This window comes from Empidonax traillii, unplaced genomic scaffold (genome assembly GCF_003031625.1).
Source record: "Empidonax traillii isolate 1590-97213 ecotype Southwest subspecies unplaced genomic scaffold, ASM303162v1 scaffold942:size440630, whole genome shotgun sequence".
NCBI lineage: Eukaryota > Metazoa > Chordata > Aves > Passeriformes > Tyrannidae > Empidonax > Empidonax traillii.
In genome coordinates, this window is record NW_020956135.1 from 298,696 (window position 1) to 323,366 (window position 24,671).

General features: G+C 37.5%; 1 protein-coding gene across 1 annotated transcript in view; it reads left to right on the forward strand.

Annotated features, from left to right (window-relative positions):
* LOC114067624 (chromodomain-helicase-DNA-binding protein 1-like) overlaps positions 1–24,671 on the forward strand; it is a 53,567-nt gene that overhangs the window by 23,117 nt on the left and 5,779 nt on the right. The window contains exons 11-30 of the mRNA XM_027903190.1: positions 20–210; positions 1,474–1,662; positions 1,825–1,987; positions 3,516–3,668; positions 3,961–4,032; positions 7,856–8,005; positions 8,682–8,830; positions 9,103–9,199; positions 9,279–9,374; positions 11,461–11,637; positions 11,844–12,004; positions 13,518–13,559; positions 13,973–14,100; positions 14,537–14,675; positions 15,350–15,500; positions 18,351–18,473; positions 18,841–18,972; positions 20,373–20,630; positions 21,056–21,196; positions 23,954–24,132. Of these exons, the coding sequence (XP_027758991.1) occupies positions 20–210; positions 1,474–1,662; positions 1,825–1,987; positions 3,516–3,668; positions 3,961–4,032; positions 7,856–8,005; positions 8,682–8,830; positions 9,103–9,199; positions 9,279–9,374; positions 11,461–11,637; positions 11,844–12,004; positions 13,518–13,559; positions 13,973–14,100; positions 14,537–14,675; positions 15,350–15,500; positions 18,351–18,473; positions 18,841–18,972; positions 20,373–20,630; positions 21,056–21,196; positions 23,954–24,132 (2,891 nt within the window). The remainder of the gene's footprint in view (positions 1–19; positions 211–1,473; positions 1,663–1,824; positions 1,988–3,515; positions 3,669–3,960; positions 4,033–7,855; positions 8,006–8,681; positions 8,831–9,102; positions 9,200–9,278; positions 9,375–11,460; positions 11,638–11,843; positions 12,005–13,517; positions 13,560–13,972; positions 14,101–14,536; positions 14,676–15,349; positions 15,501–18,350; positions 18,474–18,840; positions 18,973–20,372; positions 20,631–21,055; positions 21,197–23,953; positions 24,133–24,671) is intronic.

Below are 24,671 nucleotides of genomic sequence, written 5' to 3' on the forward strand. Positions count from 1 at the left end.
CCCCCCCAATTTCTTGAAGTCATTCCTTGGTGGTCTGAATTGGATATTTATAGGAGTTGATGAAGCTCATCGTTTAAAAAATGATGATTCCCTTCTGTACAAGACTTTAATAGACTTTAAGTCTAATCATCGTCTTCTTATTACCGGAACCCCTCTGCAAAACTCCCTTAAAGAACTTTGGTCTTTGCTGCACTTCATCATGCCAGAAAAGTAAGGAATGTGATAGGGGGTTTTTTGTTGATGTTGAGTTTGTGGGTTTTTTTTGTTGCTTGGTTTTGGTTGCTTGGTTAGTTGGTTTTTTGGGGTTTTTCTTGTGGTCAAGACTCTTATGGTCAAATATTATAGTGATTGGAGAATCAATAGAGATATAAAGAATTGCATTGTGAGATAGTTTAAATATTTTTTATAAAATAGATGCACATATTTTATATGCTACTCTTGATAAACTGTTTTGGTAGCAGCTGTCACTTTTTCTGTTTTAGCAGTCCAGAAAAAAGATGGATTGATGCATGGCTCAGAACCCTGAAAACATGTTTCATCCTATTTTAAAGAGAAAATCACATGGATTTACTGTAGGGAAATAGAATGGGGCTGAGAATGTCATCTTTTCTGTGTTAGTACCATGAATGAAAACAAGATTATACCACAATGCCCGATATCCAGTAGTTCATTCAAGCACATGGTGTGATTCTTGGGGTGGTCCTGTTCAGGGCCTGGAGTTGGACTTTGATGATCTTTGTGGGTCTCTTCCAACTCAGGATATTCCGTGATTCTATGATTCAGGAAGCCAATTTGCCCTTATGGTTTGCATAGAATAGGTTTACTGTATTGACATTATTCTATACTGACCTCTGTTTATATCTGGAATAAATAAGAGCACATGTTCCTTTCAGATATCTTGTAAATACAAAGCACTGTAACTCCTATTAGTTTCAGAGCTATGCATTACATTGATTTCTTTAGAACCTTACAAACAAAGCCACTAAGTTTGTTGCCTGGCACCTATTCTTCATTTGACCACAAAGTGCATTCTCTTAGTCTGTTAGAACATACCAGAGGATAATCACATTTCAGCTAGTCCATACAAGCTGTAAAAGGTATGTGGTCTGTTCTCTTGCACTTTCTCCAACTATACAACTATTTTTTCATGCTGTTCTTGAGAAATATAATGGAATTCTGCAATGTTCTACCTACGTTCCCATGCAGAAAAGCAAAATGTTGGGTTTTCAGTGGAGAAATTAAAATTCAGTAGCTTGTTTTGAATTTTCATTCTGCAAAAGTTTGTTAATTTCCTATTTGCAGACAAAATTTTTGGAATTTCTTTTGAGATGCAAATTCAGAAACTTATTCAATAAAACAGAGGGGAGTGGTGAAGAAGTCCATATGTTTGTGCATGTCTGGTATATTTATGGTCTTTGTGTGTCTGTGTTCATGGTATGTCATTATTTCACCTTTATTCTTTTTGTGTTGAAGGTTTTCTTCCTGGGAAGTTTTTGAAGAGGAGCACGGCAAAGGGAGAGAGTTTGGTTATGCAAGTCTTCACAAAGAACTTGAACCATTTTTACTCAGAAGAGTTAAAAAAGATGTAGAAAAGTCTTTACCTGCTAAGGTTGAACAAATTTTGAGGATGGAAATGAGTGCATTGCAGAAACAATATTACAAGTAAGTAATGACACTTTTTAATTCCCACTCTTTTAATGGCATATCTATATGAAAATTATTGGTGTAATAGTTCTCATAATGCATTTTTAACTGATATTTTGAGAGCTTACATCCTTCATATTTCCACAAATGGTTATAAATTGTGCACATTCTATATCATAGGTGGATTTTAACCAGGAATTATAAAGCCCTGAGTAAAGGTTCAAAAGGTAGTACCTCAGGCTTTTTGAACATTATGATGGAACTCAAGAAGTGTTGTAACCATTGCTACCTCATTAAACCACCGGATGATAATGAATTCTATAATAGACAGGAGGCCTTACAGGTAATACCTTTTTTTTAAAAAAAAAATTTTTAAGTGATTTTACATCTCTTATATGAATGCAATAATTTTATAGTGTTCTGGCAATTTATTTGTTCTTATTAAATTATGTTAAGAAAGATCAAGTTCTCTATCGAATGTGCATCCTGGGTTTTACAGGTAAGTGAAATGATTACCTTTTTGTTTGTTTCTTAACTGGAACTGAATAATAGAGAGATCAATACTAAATAAAATATCCTTGGCTTGAATTATGATAAAAATAAAAAGTACACCAACAATCCATGTGATAGCAGAAAGTAATCTGCAGAATCTCTTTAAGCTTTTTTGTAATCAAATACTGTTTTCTGCATGCCTTCAAACAACCAATTTGAAAGGAAATAAAAGTAATAAACATCCAAAGCTTTGTCTGGTTGTTTTGTTGTTATAAATGAAAGCAATTATAGCATCACTACTGAAGATGGTCTGGGATTGTGTTGTGGGTTTATAGTTTGAGTTTCTTTGGAAAGGTTAACTAATCTTTGTACTAAAGCTGTTGTGACCCACACCAACAAATAAAAGCACTGTTATAATTTATACAGTTTATAACACCATAAGTGTTTCTAAAGATCAGGGTTTTTTTTCTGTAAACTTTAGGTTCATAATTTAAATACTTTCCTAAAACTACTAAATCACAAGCTGTCACTGCATAAACTGTTTTATATTATAAAATGCTTATCTAAGCTTAAGAATGTTTCATTTGCAATTTCGCACACTCTACTTAAATTTATAATTAATCTCATCAGAACTGTTCAGCCATTATTACTAATAATTGCATACTTGTAGCAATGATTTCCTTGGCTCATCTGAATAATCTTTGTTAGCTCTATTTATGAATGATACATCCTTCTCATTTCTGGCATAAAGAATGAAAGCACCTAACTCCTGGTTTTTTATTCTGAGCCTCTTCAGCTAAAGAAACCTAATGTTTTCAACATTAAATTCAGTATGCACCTTAGTTTCTGTTCTAGTTGTTTCCACTGGAGCTGACAAGGTTGAACATTGTAACCTAGCTAAAGCATGTTGACTTCTACTAACAGAATTCCTCTCACTTTTATCTTGCCAGAAAAACTTGACTGATTAGGCATTGTTTAAAAATACCTAGAGGATCAAATAGCAATGTTTAGGTCTGTTCAAAAGACAGAAAGTGAGGAGCAAGTAGTACTCAGGTAGACTTGTTGTTTATTTTGTAGAATTTGAGTCTACACTGTAACTGCCATAAGTCATAGCACAGTATATTTGCTTAACATTTTACTGAAATGTTAAGATGCTGTTTTATAAGCCAGAGCTGGGAAATGTATTTATTTGAAAAACATGCTAGTCCTGTTGATTTCAGTTAGGGAGTTTAATGCTTTTATAATGAGTTTTTACAAGATCAGGATTGACTAAATTCTTATAAAACTTTCATGTTCAGTTAATGAATGTCTAACCATCTGCAGTGTATGTTAGGGTTGAGGTGAACTTATTTTGTGGTACACGTTTTCTTGTCTTGTAGCATTTAATACGTAGCAGTGGGAAACTAATCCTTCTTGACAAGCTACTAATTCGCCTACGAGAACGTGGCAACAGAGTACTGATTTTCTCTCAGATGGTGAGGATGCTAGACATCCTAGCAGAGTATTTGAAGTATCGTCAGTTTCCCTTTCAGGTAAGACTTTTACTGGTAGTAGCCAAGAAGCCTCGATCTTTACCATTTTATGTTTTTAAAAGTATCCTTTTTGTAGAAAGACTTATGGAAGTTTAATTTTTTTGTACAGTAAAGACTAGCAATTACTATATGCTTAATAGTATTTTGAAATTAAACTGACTAGTTGGAAGTGTTACATTACTTTTATTCCCCTCCCCAATTATTTTGGCAATTGAGAATTCAAGTTGCTCTGAATAGAATATGGTAGGAGTTCTGTTTTAACTGTATTATTAACTGTATTATCACTCTTTAGAGACTTGATGGATCAATAAAAGGGGAATTGAGGAAACAAGCATTGGATCATTTTAATGCAGAAGGCTCAGAGGTATGGTATTAGTGGGTGGCTGTTTTTTTTTTAATCTACTTGGTTTTATTTTTTTTCCCTCAGGAAATATAACAAATATTGCACAAAAACTAAAGTGAGAGATGTATTCTGTTGAAATTCCATTGCTTTTGCAGAGACTATAAGGTTTACAACTCTTAACAAACAAACAAAAAAAAGGCAACCAAAAAAATCCCTCGAAACAAACAAAAAAAAATTTAAAAGCTAAGAGCAGGTTCAACAAGAAACACAGAATTTATGAACATGGTGTTTATAACTAATATAACTACATAGTTATATTTTTAGATTTTTGTCAGTGCTCTTTATAAAAGTAATTTTAAGTGCTGAAAAATTTAATTTTTTTTGTTGTGTAGGACCTAATCCTTCAATTTTTACAGGAGCACTGAACTTTAACACAATCTTTTAACTTCAAAAACCTACTTAGAAAATGGGCAGAATTGTGTATATCCTTGCATAAAGAAAAACTATCTTGAATAGCTTTAAATCTGGCTTCTGTTATCTTCATTTTTTGCCTCTGATTTCCTTGCCCTGGAAGAAACTGATTTCGAGCCACTGTTTGTGTACCACTTAAGCTTCCTAGTTTATTTAGGTTTCCTATTATGGAAGCCATACCATACCTTTAATAATCTTAGATCTTTTGTCCTACACTGACAGGGTTCTTCAGTAATAGAAGCATAGCATTTGTCAGTTGCTGTTGAGCTTATGTTTCTGCTATGGTTGAGGAGGAAGGACTTCATTTCATAACATAAACTTCAGATATTTGTTAAATACATAAGTTAGTTCTGTTTTAAATTTCTAGTACAGACATAATTGCCTTTTTATGGAATCCTTGTAGTTGTACTGTAAAGTTTTTAAGATGAAGGGGGATCCAAATTTCGCATGGCATTCAAGAATGAAGGCAAACTATGAAGTTGTGCAGCAAAAAAATTGTGACCTGCTAAACTGAGCTAAGGTATTCATGGAAATATCTACAACCCCAAAGACTCATTCCTGAGCAATAATGGCTTCTATTACCTTTGACTGTACTTGAAACTCAGATTTATTTCCTATTTCACTTTAGTTTCATGTGCTTTTTTATTGCCTGTCTCATAAGATCCTTCTGTAGTCCCTTGCAGTTGTCCCTGAATAACTCCATATCATCTGCAAACTTTGTCACCTCATTACTCATCTCATCTTCCCATTGTTTACAAATATGTTGAAGAGCATTGACCCAGGCAAAACACTTTAGTTTCCTTTACAAAAAAACAGAGGGACTTGGGCACACATGAGGCTTTAACAACAAGGGGGTTTGTATTTTTAGCCAGTGTTTTGCTTGGTTTTTTTCTCCCCAAGTGGCTTTTTTTCATCTTCCAGGATGTTGCTTCCTTTAAACTATGGAGAAGCCAATAACTTAGCAAGAGAAGTTGATATCACTTTGCTTTTTACTTATACAAGGTCTGGCTGGACTGGAGTTAATTGTCTGCATAGCAGCTCGTATGGTGCTGTGTTTTAGATTTGTGATGAAACAATGCTAACAGTGTTAGCTGTTGTTGAACAGTGTTTACATAGTATCAAGGCCTTCTCTGTTTCTCACTCTGCCCCTCCAGTGAATAGATTGGATGGTGCACAAGAGGTTGGGAGGGGTCATAACCAGGCAGATGACCTGAACTAACTAAAGAGATATTCCATGCCGTATAACATCCTGCTCAGCAATAAAAAAGTAGAGAATGGAGTTTAGGGAGGTTAGCCATCTTTTGCTTGGGAATTGGCTGGGCATCAGTCCTGCCCATGGTAAGGTGGCGAGAGATTGTATTTGCATCACTTGTTCCATTTTCTTTCTCTTTTTCCACTTCTCCTTTACTTACTAAATGACGAACGTTGAGGGTGGATAGGGAGGTGAAACCTCAGGCAAGAGGCTTTTCTTTTTACCCCTTGCTCCGGGGGGAAGCGTGCCCTCCCCCTCCTCCACCAGGGCCCCCAGAGAGATCAGGAGACAAGCAGCTGGCAGGGTGAGCAGGCAGAGAGTTTATTGTTCTGGTAATTGCTTAAATACCTCTTGGGGGGATTACAAAGTGACCACTGGGAGTTCAGGAGATCTTACAAACAACCAATGATAACAAAGGGTTAACAACCAATAGGGAGACTTTCAGGTATCTCTCAGGACATTCCAAAGTACAGTGAAGGATCTTGGGAAGGAGAAAGGTTTACACAAAGAGCCACAACACCATTTTGGAAGCATGTTCACTTTAACAACATTAAAACTTCTACATTCTTTTATATACTGCAACAACTAAACAATTTTTATCTTGACCCCCAAGTTTCCCTGCTATTAGTCTTCCTTTCTCCTTCCTCTGTCCCAATGGGGTTGTGGGCGAGAAGTGATTGTGTGGTTGCATGGTGCTTAGCTGCCTAAAGAAAATACTAGCTGGTCTAAAGAAAACATTGGATACTGATAGACCTTGGGCTGCCTGATCCACTGTCAGAGAATCATGAGTGTGGGAACAGTGACTTTCTATTTGTGGACACTGGAATTGTAAGGGAAGATTATACTGAAAGGCATTTAAAGAGAAATGCAATCATCAGGCACAGTCAACATGGGTTTATAAAGTTTCCTGTCTAACTAATTTAATCTCCTACGATAAGGTCGCCCACCTAATGGATGGAGGGGAGGCAGTAGATGTAGTTTTTCTGGATTTTAGTAAGGACTTTCATAGTGTCCCTCACAGCATCTGGAGAAGTTGTCCAACTATGGGATGAGCAGGTAACAGTGTGTTAGGTGAAGAAGTGACTGAAGGGCAGAGCTCAAAGGGTTGTAGTTTAATGGAGCTACATCTAGCTGGTGACTCTTGAAGGACAAGAGACCTTGCAGAGGGAGGGTTCTGCACCCAGGACATTGTAATGCTAGACACAAATATAAATTGGGAGTGGTTGGAGAGTAGCCCTGCAGAAAGGGATCTGGGGGTCCTGGTTGACAGCAGGCTCAGTATGAGTCAGCAGTGGAACCTGACAGCCAAGAGACCAAACTGCATTCTGGAGTGCAGCAAATGCAGCATATCCAGGCAGTCAAAAGAGGTGATTATCCTGCTGTATTCAGTGTTGATGTGGCTTTACCTGGAGTACTGTGTGCAGTTCTGGGCCCCACAATTTAAGAAGGATGTGAAGTTCCTTGAATGCATCCAGAGGAGGGCAACAAAGCTCGTGAAAGGGTTGGAAGGTATGTCCTGTGAGGAGCGGCTGAGGACTCTGGCTCTGTCTAGTTTGGGGAAAAGGAGGCTGAGGGGTGACCTCATTGCTCTCTGCAGCTTCCTGAGGAGGGGAAGTGGAGAGAGAGGTGCTGAGCTCTTCTCCCTAGTATCCAGTGACAGGACACATGGGAATGATGCATGGGAATGGTTCAAAGCTGTGCCAGGGGAGGTCCAGACTTTACATTAGGAACAATTTTTTTATGGAGAGTGTGGTCAACCCTGAAACAGGCCTCCTAGAGAGGTGGTTGATGCCCCAAGCCTGTCAGTGTTTGAGGCATTTGGACAATGCCCTGAATTACATGCTTTAACTTTTGGTCAGTCCTGAAGGGGTGAGGCCATTGGACTAGACGATTGTTGCAGTTCCCTTCCAACTGAAATAGTTTATTCTATTCTAATAACAATCTACTCGCTCTAACCATGACAAACAACTTTTTGTATTACAAGTCTAATATGTATTTATGATAAAGAAGTATATGAGTTCACAGTCTGCTCCACAGAGCATATAAAGAAGTGTCATATTGGTTCTTTGAGGGATATTATAGGTAATATTTATAAAGCTGTTTATTTTTTTATCATTTCAGGACTTCTGCTTTTTGCTGTCTACCAGAGCTGGAGGATTAGGTATAAACTTGGCATCTGCTGACACTGTAGTTATATTTGATTCTGATTGGAATCCACAGAATGATCTGCAGGCACAGGCTAGAGCTCATAGGATTGGACAGAAGAAACAGGTATGCACACTTGTCTTTTAAGCTTCAAACCTGAAGGAGGGTTTCATTATGTTAGCCATAAGCTGTCTGTTTGGGCCATCGCAGTCCTCATATATTTTGAGAATAGCTAATACTAATAACTAATACTTGCCAAAAATGTCTAAAAATGTTAATATTCCTGTTTTACCTTTTAATTTTTTTTTAAGTCTCCCTATACAGAGAGATTGCACAGCAGCTGTAGTATATGGGTAGGGAGAGGATTTGTGGACTTGTCCCATGTTGATTGGCATTGTGTCATTCTAGAAAGTAACTGCTGTACTTCAGGCACATCCATTTTACTTCCTTTAATACTTTGTAGCTCTCTTTGGGTTTCTTTCTTGCAGAAGACTTCAAGTAGTGTTCAGTCATAACACATTTCCTTGTGGCCCTGCTCATGCCTAATCATAGAAGTTTAAAGAGGAGAGGTCTAAGAATTTCTTTCTTTTATTTTTTTAAAATGATTTCTGTAGAGACTGTGATAACATGATTGACTGGTTTCATATATGCAATACTAGTTCAATAAGATTTAGAAGATTTCTAATCACAGCTAATATTTCTCCCTGTTGTTGCTCAAGGTTTTTTTGTTAATTTCATCTGAATATTTTTTCATGTGTAATTTGGGAGCAGGTAAATAAACCCTTTTTTATAATATGCATAGGTTAATATTTATCGGCTAGTCACAAAAGGATCAGTAGAAGAAGATATTCTTGAAAGAGCCAAGAAAAAGATGGTGTTAGATCACTTAGTAATTCAGAGAATGGATACTACAGGGAAAACCATACTACATACAGGTTCTACTCCCTCCAGGTATATTTGTTTATTCTTTCATATTACCTTATGCTTAAGTATACCTGACTATTTGAGTAAAAATGCAAGTCATTTCACTTGATTAATAAAAGGCAAAAAATATGTGGTAAGCAGTTATGTAAGTAAAGACTGAAAGTATATTGTCTTTGTAAATTTTTTTTTTTACATATTAAATATAGGTTTTAAAACAAAAGGAAGTTTGACTCATGGTTATAGTAATTTGAAACAAATCACTAAGATAAAGTGTTTACCTGAAACTTTCTGTATTTCAGCTCAACACCTTTTAATAAGGAAGAGTTGTCAGCAATTTTGAAGTTCGGTGCTGAGGAACTTTTTAAAGAACCTGAAGGGGAAGAAGAGGAGCCTCAGGTAAATGGAACAGTGCATCTACTCTTCATGGACAGAGAAACATGAATTCTTTTGTTGTAAAGAGAAACTTCTGTTTCAGGAAATGGATATAGATGAAATCCTGAAGAGGGCTGAAACTCGAGAAAATGAACCAGGCCCGCTGACTGTAGGAGATGAGTTGCTTTCACAGTTCAAGGTATTGCTCTGTTCCCTCTCTCTTTCCTTAATTATACTTTCCTTTATAAATGCTATTGTCTTTGTTCTTCTTTACCTATTCATCCTTTCTTCATTCTTATATCATTCACACATCATGCAATGGGTAACTGGCTCACTGGTCAGGTGCAAAGGGTTATAGTAAATGGGGTTACCATCAGGCTGGCGACTGGTCACCAGTGGGGTTCCTCAGGGCTCCATCATAGGCCCAGTGCTCTTCAACATGTTCATAAATGACTTGGATGCAGAACTTGAAGGGATACTAAGTAAGTTTGCAGACAATACAAAACCGGGAGGAGCTGTTGACTCCCTTGAGGGCAGAGAGACCTTGACAAATTAGAGGGCTGGGTAAGTATGAAGTTCAACAAGGGAAAGTGCTGGATTCTGCACCTGGGGCAACCTTGGATGTACAGACAGACTGGGGAGCAAGAGGATGGAGAACAGCACTACGGAAAGGGACCTGGGGGTCCTGGCTGATGGCAAGTTGAATATGAGTCAGCAGGGTGCCCTGGCAGCTAGGAGGGCCAACTGTGTCCTGGGGTGCATCAGGCAAAGCATCACCAGCTGGTCAAGAGAGGTGATTGTCTCACTCTACTCTGCAGCGGTGCGACCTCACCTTGAATATTGTGTGCAGTTTTGGGCACCACAATATAAGAAAGATATAGCTATTAGAGAGCATCCAAAGGAGAGCTACGAAGATGATGAAGGGCCTTGAGGGGAAACCATATGAGGAGTGGCTGAGGTCACTTAGTCTGTTCAGCCTGGAACAGAGGAGACCAAGGGGAGACCTCATCACAGTCTACAACTTCCTCACAAGGGGAAGTGGAGGGGCGGGCACTGATCTCTTCTCTGTGTTGACCAGTGACAGGACCTGAGGGAATGGCATGAAGCTGTGTCAGGGGAGGGAGATTTACATTAGATATTAGGAAAAGGTTCTTCACCCAGTGGGTGGTTGGGCACTGGAACAGGCTCCCCAGGGCAGTGGTCACAGCACCAAGCCTGTCTGAGTTCAAGAAACATTTGGACAATGCTTTCAGGCACATGGTGTGATTCATGGGGATGTCCTGTGCAGGGCTAGGAGTTGGACTTTGATGGTCCTTGTGGGTCCCTTCCAACTCAGCATATTCTGTGATTCTGTGAAATGGGTGAAACAGTAAGTCAACTCTTTGGCATGCAATATCTATTCACCTATACAGGGTAATTAATGTCGGTGGAAACATGTAACAATACATAATATATTTTGCTAACAAAATAAGAAAGATGTTTACAAATACATTAGTCCTCAATTTAATTGTTAGAATACTGGGGAGGGCTGTTTTTCATTAAATGCTTTATGCTGTTAAGCACCTGTGGTATTTCTGAAAACAAAGATTGAAATTTGGATTTCTTAGTTGATGACTTTTAGAAATTCCTTTCACCCCCCATGTAAACATGAATGCCAGATATGCTTAACTGGATAATACTTTAAATATTGAGTGAGTCCAATTGTGGGTGGTGAGAGTTTTTTATTTGGGGGGAGGGGGTTTGTTTGTTTTTGTGGATCTTTTTGTGGTTGTTTAGGTTTGGTGTGGTTTTACTTGGTTTTGTTTAAGTCCTGACTTCTTTAGATCAGTAGAGTACTAAATCATTTTCATGCTAATCATCCATTTGCAGTAGATTGTGATTTCTACAGTTTATTATTGTTTGGTTAGTTCTACATTATTATACTTCCATATTAACTCCAACATATAGTTAGATTTGCTTTCTGCTTTGAAGGAAATTAAACAACAATCACAGCTATTGGGGATGCATTTCATAGTGTTTTTATATTACTCAACTTGTAAAAAAAGAAAAATATTCTCATTTTTATATTCAGCCATGTTGCATGAGGTGTGTGTGTTTCATATATGAAAATACTTTCATTAGAGACAGTGCTTCATGAAGCATTTTATATGTGTACGTTTTGTGTATACACAAATAAATAAAATATGCCATTCTGAACTAAGTTTCCCTATTATGTTAATTACTGACTCTGTTTAAATAAAATCATGTAATGATTTGGTGAAAATACTTATGTTCCAATATATAAGGTGGCTAATTTTTCCAATATGGATGAAGATGACATTGAGTTGGAACCAGAACAAAATTTAAGAAACTGGGAAGAAATCATTCCAGAAGTCCAGCGTCGACGAATAGAAGAGGAGGAAAGACAAAAAGAGCTTGAAGAAATATATATGCTCCCAAGGATGAGAAACTGTGCAAAACAGGTATATCTGAGTTTTGATCAACTAACTTTTGATTTTGTTGTTGTTGTTGTTTTATTGCTGTTGTTTTGGCTTGTACTTCTGAGTTGGGTGGTTTTTACAAGTGGCACCCACACACACATTCCTCCCCTCATTTTTGACAGGCTAGATAATATATTAATAAAATGTTTTAGTCATGTAGCTTTGAACTACTTAATCTGAAATTCCAGATCAGCTTTAATGGAAGTGAAGGGAAACGCAGTAGGAGGAGAAGATATTCTGGATCTGATAGTGACTCAGTCTCAGAAAGAAAACGACCAAAAAAACGTGGAAGACCTCGAACTATTCCTCGAGAAAATATTAAAGGATTTAGTGATGCAGAGATTAGGCGGTAAGATGTGGGGGGACATGCATGTTTAAAGGGACAAAACATTTTTTTATCATTTTAGAGTTTGAAAATATGGAAAACAGTCTATTTTTCATGAATTTAGTTGAAATTTTTTATTCTAGGCATTTAAGACTTTACTTTGTGTAGTTTTGGTTGCTGACATAAGGAACTGTTATGTCCAGAATTCGAACCTATTTTGGTGAGGAATAACATGGGGTTCAAAGTTTTGTTTTGTTAAATTTCTTGCCATTGTAATTGTATTAATGTTACATGATGCTTTTTAAAGCTAAAAAGAAAAAATCTATTTTGATAAGTTTTTGTGGTTTAACCTCTGTAGGCAGCTAAGCACCACACAGCTGCTTGCTCAGTCTCCCCCCGAAACATCGGGTAGAGAATCAGAAGGATAAAAATGAGAAAACTTGTGGGTTGAGATAAAGACAGTTTAATAGGGAAAGCAAAAGCCACATGCACAAGCAAAGCAAAACAAGGAATTCATTTACCACTTCCCACTAGCAAGCATTTACCCATTTCCTAGAAAGCATGGCTTCATCATGTGTGACAGTTACTTGGGAAGACAGATACCATAACACTGAACATCCCCTCTCCCTCCTTCTTCCACACATTTTTTATTACTAAGCATGACATCATATGGTATGGAATATCCCTTTGGTCAGTTGGGGTCAGTTGTCCCAGCTGTGCCTCCTCCCAACTTCTTGTGCACCCCTAGCCTACTCACTGGCAGGGTGGTGTGAGAAGCAGAAAAGGCCTGTTTTGCTCACAAATCCAAAATGGACTAGCAGGTATGGTGCTCCGAAGAAAATTAACTTTTATCTCAGCGAAAACCAGTACATAAGTGAATCTGTACAGCTGGTCCCAGAATATTTGGTGCTAAAAATACTTCTTTGGTAGAAGGAGTAGAAATTGTTTTGCTTTACTTTGATTGGCTTGGGAAATGCTACATTGCTTCTGTATTCATGTCTCTCTAAAATACTGTAAAGCTTATAAAATATTTTTGATTATATAAATAGCCTTAAAGAGCCTTGTTTCCTTTTCATTTTATCTAATATATAATGGTTTTGTCAGGGGTATTCTTGTGCTTGCATTCCTTTATCTTTCATGTTATGTTTTCCTATCTTAAAATCACCATAAAATTGCAGCTAGCTTCTCTTTATTATGAGAGGCTTAACATATCTGAATTCTCTATTTACTATAAATCCACATTTAATTTCTATTAGACACATCACATTGCTGAATTCTTTGTCTTGTAAAACTAGCAAAGAAATTTTTGAAATTAATTTCATCTTCTATTGTTTTATTTCTATCAGTTATTAAACCAAATAGAACTCTGGCTTTAAATGTGGGTTGTCTTCATATACTAAGCCGTCCTAGTCTCTCTAGTTCTTATTTTCTTTGCATTATCCACATAGTCTTGTACTGAGACTTTACAAATACATTTTTAACACCAGTGTAGTTAAGCATACATTTTTTTAACTGCAAAATTATTTTATGTTACTAGATTTATCAAGAGTTACAAGAAATTTGGTGGTCCACTTGAAAGGTAAACTACTTTGCTTATATTTGTATAGCAACTTGGTACCTTATTTCCATCAAAATTAGAACAGAACATCAAGAAACCTTAGGTTGAAGACAAAATAATGTGCCTAATCTTTTGCCTGCACTATAACATGAATTTAAATTATTTTTTTTCCTTTCATCATATATGGTATGTGTGTAAACAGCCAGTTTGACAAATCTTTAAATTTTGCAAGACTGCTTGCTTTTTCTTTATACTTTACCTACTGCCCTGTTTAATCTGCATTAGTGACGATTATTTAGGGTTTTTGTTTGATAATTGTACACAGCATAGCGTGGGTAAATGATAGTTTACATGATCACTTCTCTAGTTTCAAAATCTGAAGAAGTCATTCGTAATACTAAAGTTTTATAGTTGTAAAAACATTTTTCTTCCAGGTTAGATGCTATAGCTAGAGATGCTGAGCTAGTTGATAAATCTGAGATGGACCTTAGACGTCTGGGAGAACTTGTACATAATGGATGCATTAAGTCTTTAAAGGACAATTCCTTCGGACAAAGAGCAGGTAAAGTGTGTTTGGGGGTGGGGGAGAGGAACAAAAAGTATCAAGAGATCTGAAAGATTCTTGCACTCTGATTATAACAAAACAAATGTGTTAGGGGAAAACATGAACAAAATGTTAGCATGCTAGGTGATTTAGGAAAAAGGATTTTAGTAAGAAGACTTTTTGATTTTGTTTTTCTTCCCCCTTCCCCTGAGTGAGTTGTCACAGTAGAATGCAGTATGTTTTTGCTTTGCCATGAAATTTAAAATTATTCTGCTACTATTAACTGGAAGACAGTAAGATTCTGGAGTTTAATTAAAGCATTTAGTTAAGAAAAATTCATTTCTTATAATTGAATGTCTACTGCTATAGCATCAAACTTTCTTTTTTCTCTATGTTTGTCTATAAGATACACGTGAAGGCTAAATATTTTAATTATTTGGTCCTTTATTTTAAGGAGGTAGATTTGGGAAAGTTAAAGGCCCAACATTTCGAATATCAGGAGTGCAGGTGAATGCAAAGCTAGTCATTTCTCATGAAGAAGAGTTGGCACCATTGCACAAATCCATTCCTGCAGATCCAGAAGAAAGGAAAAGGTATTTTTTTTCTTCCTAAAGGAACTCATAATGTGGAAAGTTATTTAAGGCTTTTTTGCATATATTTAAGCAATCTAGACTCAAAGTACACTGGGACACCCATGTCACTCCATTACCTCTAAGAACTGACAGCAGCAATCTGCTCCACATCCTTTCTTTATTCTTTCATTCCTCTCCTTAGAAGCCAGCATTTGCTTTGGCTTCTGAACTGTATTCATTGGGGACTGGGTTCAATTACTCTTAATTATTCCAGACTAGAAATTAGGCTTGTTGAGGTATGTCACCTCTACCTGAGAGAAAGCAATATTTGTCAAAATGGAGCAGATGGTAATTGTTGGTAGTTGTTTAGCCTTGAGAACTTTTTAGCTTGCTACCTTGTGTATCGTATTCCCTAGACTATCTGCTTATTCATTTAGCAGTTAAGCTTATCTTCATGATTAGTCAGTTCTGACTCAGTCCATGGCCACAGAGAGATGTCTGGTTTTTATATCTTGATCTGATTTAAAACATGTTTTGGTACTGATTTTAATGAATATTTTATAGAAATTGTAAGAAAGCCTGATAGTTATCTGGATTACCGACTAAATATATCAGGATCTTAGTGCTGTGTGGCATGTTTTCCTATCTAAGTTTTAGAAGTTTACTTATCTATATTTCTAATTTATTTCTACTAGATATGTCATCCCATGCCACACCAAGGCAGCTCATTTTGATATAGATTGGGGTAAGGAAGATGATTCCAATCTGTTAATAGGTATCTATGAATATGGCTATGGCAGCTGGGAAATGATAAAAATGGATCCTGATCTCAGTTTGACACAGAAGGTATGTCATCTACAAAATTTCATCAAGGACTTTTTTTGTTTAGGTGATAATGCTAATAAGAACAGTTACTGAAAGAGCTTATTTTATGATAATGGAAATTGCACAGAAGTTAGGTCAGTTGTACTCCTTTGCATACTTTTGGTAAATTATTAGATTTTAAGATTTTGTGTATTCAGTTGAAGTATAGCTTCTTAGAGTCTGCTACGTTTCTGTATTTCTATGTATTTGTATCTCTGTCACTTGAATTCTCTCTTCCATCCTTTGCTTCCCTAGTTTAGATGCTCTAGTAGTTAGGTCATGTAGAAAGAAAATTACAAAGGCAAAAGCTTAACTAGAATTCGATCTGGCCACTGCTGTGAAAGATAATAAAAAGTGTTTTTATAAATACATTAACGAAAAATGGAGGGCCAAGGAAAATCTCCATTCTTTATTGGACCCAGAGGGGAACATTGTCACCAAAGACAGGAAAAGGCTGAGGTATTTAACACCTTCTCTGCCTCAGTCTTTAACAGTAAGATCAATTATCCCCAGGGCAACCAGCCCCCTCAGCTGGTAGACAGAGACAGGGAGCAGAATAGAATCCCTGCAATCCAAGAGGAAGCAGTGCCACCTGCTGTGCCACTTAGACACTCACAAGTCTATGGGACTGGATTGGATTCATCCAAGGGTACTGAGGGAGTTGGCAGAAGAATTCATCAGTCCTGACTAACCAGGGAGGTCCCATATGACTGGAGGTTGACCAATGTGATGCCCATCCACAAGAAGGGCTGGAAGGAGCATCCAGGGAACTACAGGCCTGACCTCAAGTGCCTTGCAAGGTGATGGAGCAGATTACCTTAAGTGCAATCACACAGCACCTATAGGACACATGGGGGATCAGACCCAGCCAGCAGGGATTTAGGAGGGGCAAGTCCTGCCTGACCAACCCAATCTCCTTTTAAGACCAGATAACCCACCTAGTGGATGAGGGGAAGGCTGTGGATGTGGTCTATCTGGACTTCAGCAAAGCCTTTGACACTGTCTCCCATGACATACTCCTGGAAAAGCTTTCGGCCCATGGCTTGGACAGGTGCACTCTTCACTAGGTTAAGAACTGGCTGGATGGCCGGGCCCAGAGAGTGCTGGTGAATGGTGCTGCATCCAGTTGGTGGATGGTCACTAGTGCTGTTCCCCAGGAATCAGTGTTGGGCCTGATCCTGTTTAATATCTTTATTGATGATGTGGGCAAGGGAATCAAGCATATCCTCAGTAAATTTCCTAATGACACTAAGTTGGGTGGGAGTGTTAATCTGCTGGAGGGTAGGAATGCTCTGCAGAGGGATCTGAACAGGCTGAATCAATGGACCAAGAATCAATGGACCAAGACCAATTGTATGAGGTTCAACAAGGCCAGGTGCTGGGTTCTACACTTGAGTCACAACAACCCCATGCAACACTACAAGCCTGATGAAGAGTGTCTGGAAAGAGACCCAGCAGAAAAGGACCTGAGGGTCCTGGTTGACAGCCAGCTAAACATGAGCCAGCAGTGTGCCCAGGTGGCCAAGAAGGCCAATGGCATCCTGGCTTGTATCAGAAATAGTGTGACCAGCAGGACCTGGGGAGTGATTGTCCCTCTGTACTCAGCACTGGTGAGGTCACACCTTAAGTACTGTGTCCAGTTCTGGGCCCCTCACTACAAGAAAGACATTGAGGGACTGGAGCATGTCCAGAGAAGGGCAATGAAGCTTGTGAAGTGTCAAGAGAGTAAGTCATATCAGGAGCAGCTGAGAGAGTTGAGGTTGTTTAACCTGGAGAAAAGGAGTCTCAGGGGAGACCTTATTGCTCTCTACAACTACTTGAAAGGAGGTTGTAACACAGTGGACATCGGCCTCTTTTCCCAGACAACTAGAGACAGACCAAGCACCTCAAACTGTGCCAGGGGAGGTTCAGGTTGGACATCAGGAGAAATTTCTTCATAGAAAGGATTGTTAAGCATTGGAATGTACTGCCCAGGAAGGTGGTGGAGTCACTATCCTTGGCAGTGTTCAAGAAATGACTGGACATGGCACTTAGTGTCATGGTCTAGTTGACAAGGTGGTGATCACTCAGTGGTTGAACTCGATGATCTCAGAGGTCTTTTCCAATCTAAATGATTCTGTGATGTTGTGATTTTATTCTTGGTCTTTTGGAGGGAAATTGGTTTGGTTTTCCTATCCCTGTTTCCTTTGCTTGAAACTGTCTTTCATTTACAACATGAGAATTGCTGTATTTATCAGATTAGAAGTAGTGCAGTGGCTGCTTAGAATTAGTGAGAAACATTTAGGAAAAGACTGGAGTGAAGCAAACTCAGTGATACTGCCAACAACCTGTAGCTTTGAGATTTGAGGAACCAGGGTTGTATATAAATCTGTTTAAGGATATCTTGCCCCTGCCTTCCATTAATTTGCTTGTTTTATGAAACCACTCATTTATATTTTTGGCTTCTGGCATATTCTGTGGTAATGAATTAATACATTTAGAAGCATCAGGCAGAACTAGGAGATCTGTGTATGACAGTGGTACAGAAGCTCTGAATTTTTCAGATAAACTATGAGAGTGGAAACAGAAATCTGAGGCTAGTTTCTTGAGTTTACTGTAAACTTTGTGAGACTATTTTTAAGACTACATTAATTGTGTGTTTGAAGAAAAATTAAATGTTGAAGTTCTCCATTCCTTGAAGCATGCCTGCATATTGGTCAGATATAGTTGGAGTGGATTTGGTTTTTTACCTATTTTTTTCATTCAGCTTTTTCTGTTCCCAGTGTTCCAGACTAGCAGCTTCCTAATTTGATAATGTGTACTTATAGTTGATGCTACCATTGCTCTCCTCAGATTTTACCTGATGATCCAGATAAGAAACCCCAGGCCAAGCAGTTGCAGACTCGTGCAGATTACCTTATTAAATTACTGAATAAAGACCTTGCAAGAAAAGAAGTGCAAAGACTTACTGGTGCAGTAAGTTAAGCTTAATATTCAGTAGTGAGATAATATAATATGCCTATGGGAATGTCAGTAAATACTTGTTTTATTCTTAGTTCCACTCTTCTTTGCTTTGTGTAATTTTTCTCTGTATTGGTGATAGTGTTATATGAGACTAACTCAAGGAATGTATTGCAAGTTTAATATTGTTTTTTTCTCCCTTATTTGTATATATTCTCTACTGTTACATTAGGCTTGGTCTCTAGTCCTGAGAAAAGTGGTGGTCATTAGTGGCCATAAATAAAATGAATGATTTCTTTAACATAAAAACCAAAATCTTTTTCTGCAACTGTGATGCAGACACTTGTCAGTTGACATAATAAAAGTACTACTTTGCATTCAGGGCAATTCAAAGAGGAAGAAAACAAGAAGTAAGAATAGAGCATCAAAGGCTGCAAAAATTAAAGAAGAAACAAAAAGTGACTCCTCATCACTACCCTCAGAAAACTCTGATGAAGATGATGAGCATAATGAGGTAAACATCATTCATATAAAGATGAGCATTGTATCTTTTAGAAATGCAATTCTAATTTTAATATTTTAATATAACATCTGAATATAAAAGTAGTGATTCTGATTAACCCATTATTACTACTGATAATGATTCTTCATGTAGCAACTTTTGTTCAGGCTCGGGAAAAAATTAAGCTTGATTAGAAAGTACAACATGAATAAACAATGTTTTGAGACATGGAAGTGAATGCTGCTGCTACTGATCACAACCCTCTGGGATCTGCCATTTAACCAGTTCTCAATCTGCCTTACCATTGGCTCGTCCAGCCCCCACTTTCTGAGTTTGCCTATGAGGATATCATATGATACAGTGTTGAAAGCCTTGCTGAAGTCAAGGTAGACAATATCCACTGCTCTCCTCTCATCTATCTAACCAGTTGTCCCATTGTAGAAGGCAATCAGGTTGGTCAAGTATGATTTCACTTTGGTAAATCCATGCTGACTACTCCTGATCATCTTCTTGTCTTCCATGTGCATAGAAATGACCTCCAGGATGAGCTGTTCCATCACCTTTTCAAGTATGAAGGTGAGGCTGACTGGCCTTTACTTCCCTGGGTCCTCCTTTAAAGATGATTGAGGGTGGCCTAACTGATGTCTGCCAGTTCCCTCAGCATTCATGGGTTCATCCCATCAGGACCCATGGACTTGTGGATGTCAAGTTTGACTATTATTCAATAGATACTGTTCTAACAGGCTACTCAACTTTGTTGTGCTTTTATTACTCCTGATGTATTCCTTTAGGACTCTATTTTTGTTGGGTCATTTATTTAAATTTATCACACAGCAGAAACCACTAGAGAGAAGAAAAAAAAAAAAACCAACAGATTAAGTTTAGGGGACATGTTACACCTAATTTTGTGACTTTGAAGGTAACTGAAAGAACATTAGATTCTTTGGAACATCTCTGAAAAAGAGAAAGTTGTTCCCTTCTCCTGTGACTGTTTAATTTGTGGTCAGTCAAAAGTTACTGGAACAAAACTAACCAGAACAGAGGTCTTCTATCATCACAATGCCCTGAAAAATCAGCTCAGTCTTGTGAGGCCTACTTCCTTATTGTTTTTAGCTCTTTGCAGCTTAACTACCTTTTACAGGGCAGATTTCTTTGGTAATACAAAAGTTAAATGGATTTAATCTCTCACACCCCCACATTACCCCTGCCCAATCAAGACTTGTTTTGTGTCACATCAAGGAAATAAGTGAATAGTCCTCATTTTGTTTTGCAACTGCATTCAGCTCCATTTGATAGGTGTTAAACCTATGTCTAATCACACACAGAAAAAAAGTGCATTTTAATCTGATGGTTACAAAATGTGTATAGTTAGGAACTCAATTTGATGTGACATATATGCTTATGTATTGCAGAATAAGATTGTTTCAGTGAAACGTCCACATAAAAAAATAAAAGCAAAAGAAGAAAATGAAGAAAAGCCTGAGCCAGATATTGGTATAAAGAAGGAAGCTGAAGAAAAAAGAGAGACAAGAGAAAAAGAAAACAAGAGGAATCTGAAAAAGGAGAAAAAAGAAAAAGAGGATAAGAAAGAATTAAAAAATATTAAAGAAAAGAGAGAAAACAAAGTAAAAGAATCCATGCAGAAAGAAAAAGAAGTAAAGGAAGAAAAGGTAACTAGGTTTATTTTTTCTTATATAGCACTAGAAAAGGCCACCAGGATTTTGTGAATGACTTTGAGTTGAAAAGATATTTTGGATCATTCACTTTACAGTTGTCACTTCATTGAAATTTTTTCAATCGTGAAGTTTTATTTTTACCACTTGTAACTACAAGGACAGGCAAATGAAATCTTTAAAGATCCATAGCTTAATGGGACTGAGAGTGCAAGTGGTGCAAAGAAACTTGTCCATTCTCCTTCTCCATCCCTTGGAGAGAGAAAATAAAAGGTACTGTCACTGAATGTCAGATTTTTTTCTTTTTTTTTTTTGTTCTTATTGAATAGAATGCAGTAAATACAGTGATTGCCTAATTACAGTATAATTCCAGGCCAAAAATAAGGTTTCTTATCAGATAAATTTTCATATTTTGTTCTTAGGTAAATGAAATCAAATCTGAAAATAAAGAAAAAAATAAAAAAGTTTCATTGTTGGATATTCCAGTTCATATTACTGCAACTAGTGAACCAGTTCCAATATCAGATGAATCTGAAGAACTGGATCAGAAGACATTCAGTGTGGTAAGTCCCTTGTTGATAACTTGCTGTTTACACTTGATATTCTAAATGAGCACAATTTCTGATGTTTTTGATGCTATTAGGCATTATAATACAGATATCTGTTGCCAATAAAATCTACTAAATTTGGTTTTGTTTTCAGGCCAGCAGTTTTATTTTATTGCATTTATGCAGTATAGTGAAGAGTATTTGTCTAGTTGTCTGTGTGCTGGACAGTTTTAAAATACAGACTGTGAAGATCCATCCTCAAGAATAATTTGTGGATACTGCTTCTTAAAGGACAAAACTGAATGAGGAAGGAACAAATCCTAAAACCCTTAGAAATATCTTACCAGAGTAATATATCTGATACCAAAACAATTTCAGTTATATTACTACTTTTGACCGCAACAGAATCAATATTGGAAGAAAAAAAGGGAGATATGTAACATTTTATAGGTCAATTGGGGCCTTTGGAAAGATGCTAAGGAGTTATTTTGAGTAGCTAGTTTTCTGCTGTGAAAGTTCTATCATTCAGCTCTCAACAGTTGTTACTGCTAGACAGGTTTATTGGATCTACTGTGGTGCTTGCTATGAGAAGCAAATTATCTTGTTTTCTCATTGGTATGGTACTGACCAGTTTATCTTTGTGGGGGTTGTTGTTTTGTTTTTTGTTTTTTATCTAAGTAACTCATCCATAATTTCCAGGATATCTTGTGAGTGGCTAGTTGACTGAAAATCACACAATTCCCATGAATAATTCTACTTCTCTGTTCACATCTACAATTAAGCAGTGTACTTTGTAAACTGTCTTTTTAAAGGTTGCTTTAAGCTGTGGTTAGTGCAATAGCTAATGTAGCTGCTTAATTACTTAATGGCATGAACTGTTAATGGAACAGCTTAAATGATTTTTGAGTTGTCCCTAGATGTTGCCACCGTGATGGTGATGTTCTCCAAAATCCCTCACATTTTTGATTCTGGATAAACACACTTGCCTCTCTTCCTAAGTGGGAGCAATTCTAGGTTGGGTTTGCATATAGAACATTTTTTTAGCCAGGCCCTCTGTTCTGGAAGGTATATTCATCATTATGCCATAATCAGATGAAATCTAATTAGCATATTTATATTTTAAGATGGAAATTACTGCTGTGGGTTGTTGAGGCTAACTCATTTGACTTCTTGTCTACCTTGTGACAGGTAAAAATACACATTTCATCTGTCTACCTTGCCATTGTAATTGAATGGTATTTTCAAGTAAGCATCTATAATTTAAAACATGCTAACTGGTTTATCTGTATTTACTATTAACACATTTGAATTAGTGTGAAAATTCAAGAATACACATAGGAAATATATCTATCAGTACATATGTGTTGTCATCACTGTTACTAATTTAGGCACACCTAAACTAGATTTATCCTAGTATCTGCATAGAACTCAGGCTTAAAAACTGCTCAAAGGAATGCTGATCCTCTGTTGAATGCCAAGTTTATTGCTGCAGAAAGTGTCTATTTAAAATATACTCTCATTCTTGACACTGAATTTGTATAGCTTTCAAGACTCTAAAAAATAAAATAAGTCTTATCCTTGTCTTAGTTTAAAGACAAATATTGGGAGGTCGGAACTCCAATAAGATGAACTCTCCCTTTTTATAGTGGAACCCCCCCAAAAATGTGAGGAGGTTATAATTGAAAAAATAACAGTTTACTAAATGGAAAAAGCAGTAACTACAAAGATACAGGGGAAACAGTTTACCCATAAAGAGGGGAATGCACCACCCACGTGGCTCCCTGGGAACAAAGGGGAAAGAAAATGATGGAGGGTTTTTTCCCCACCAACCCCCTCCTTCAGGTCTTAACTGCAGCAGTGGTACCAGTTCCAAGTCTCTGTTCCCTGGCGGAAGGGTTGTTGTCTCTTGTTCTGAGCGGCAAGGGGTGCAGCTGTCCCACACTGGGTGAGCAGTGAGCAAAGTGGAGCGGCAATGGGGGTGGAGGTGCAGCCATCCCATGCCAGGTGAGCAGCAGCAGCAGCAGCAAGCAGAGTGACTCCCAGCTGGCTCAGTCATACCTCGGAGCTGTCCACTTCAGCACCGAAACTCTGTACTAGCACTCTGGAGGAGAAATGGGAGAATTGGCAGGTGGCAGAAGGGATCAAATTTCTCCATGGGTTTTTTGAGGACAGTCCACACTGTTTCAGTGACCAAGGCAAGATGGCGTACTTCTGGTTCCCAGAGTGGCTTTTCTGTTGTCCCTGTCAGGCTGGGATGGCTTCCAGCCACACCTGACACCCTGGAAACAACTTTTACCCGCATTGAAAACTGCCCCCTTCCCTCCAACTCCCTGCATTGGGAGGGCAGGGTGACCCCCTTCAGATGATGTAATGATATGAATATTGATTGCTATAATTCTCTTCCCTGGCTTGTAACCATAACAGTCCTATATACTTGTGCTGAAAGTTACACCCGTGATTGGAAAACCTAGTGATAATAATTCCTTTCTCTCAGAAAATCTTTTATATTAACTTAATACTTTCTTAAATCTTTAATATTTTTTACATACAATTTAATACTTTCATATAGGAGTAAATTTTCATCTGTATTTAAAAACCTACTTTTTCCAAATGAAACCTTGTAGTAAAACTAAAAGAGCTGTGAGCAAAGATTTGTTTTTTCATTTGGCTTACAACAGTACTGTCTTTGCATATGTAAGGGTGAGTTATGTTTTACAATTTTTATTATGTTTTTATTTTTGAATTAATGTATTCCTTTTTTACATTTTATAGTGCAAAGAAAGAATGAGGCCTGTCAAAGCAGCATTGAAACAATTGGATAGACCAGAGAAAGGTCTTTCTGAAAGGGAACAGCTGGAGCATACTAGACAGTGCCTAATCAAAATTGGGGACCACATTACTGAATGTCTAAAGGAGTACACAAATCCTGAACAAATTAAACAGTGGAGAAAGTAAGTTATTATGCATGGTATTTCTTGAAAATAGGAAATCCATAATATCTTCTATTAATCAGAATACTTTTAAATTATTTTTCTTGTTTCTTATTCTCCCTTTCTTTTATTTTTCTACTGTATTAAATAAGGACTTTGTCTCAGTTTACCGAAACAGAAGTTTTTTCTAAGAAGGGCGAGATATGAGGAAAACCAAGCTCCTCCCTCTAAGCAATAGTAACTCTGAAATTAAGAGACTCCAGTCGAGAAAATGAGGAGAAAGGAAAAGTAACAGTTCTTTATTAAAGAATATATGTGTATAGGTAAACACAACAAAAGAAAAAAACCCCAACAATCCTGCATCCAAATTCTCACCAAAAAAAACCCCAGTTAAGTACTTTTCGCCTTTTAGAGCAGTTCTAACCACAACCAGCAGGGGGCGCTGTTGGATCTCTGGTGGAGCAAAGGCTGCAGTTGCCCTCTAGTGGTCAGCAGGGGACACTGTTGAGCTCTGGCGACCGCTGCCCCCTCCGCGTGGGGCCCAGCGCACAGGAGGTGGC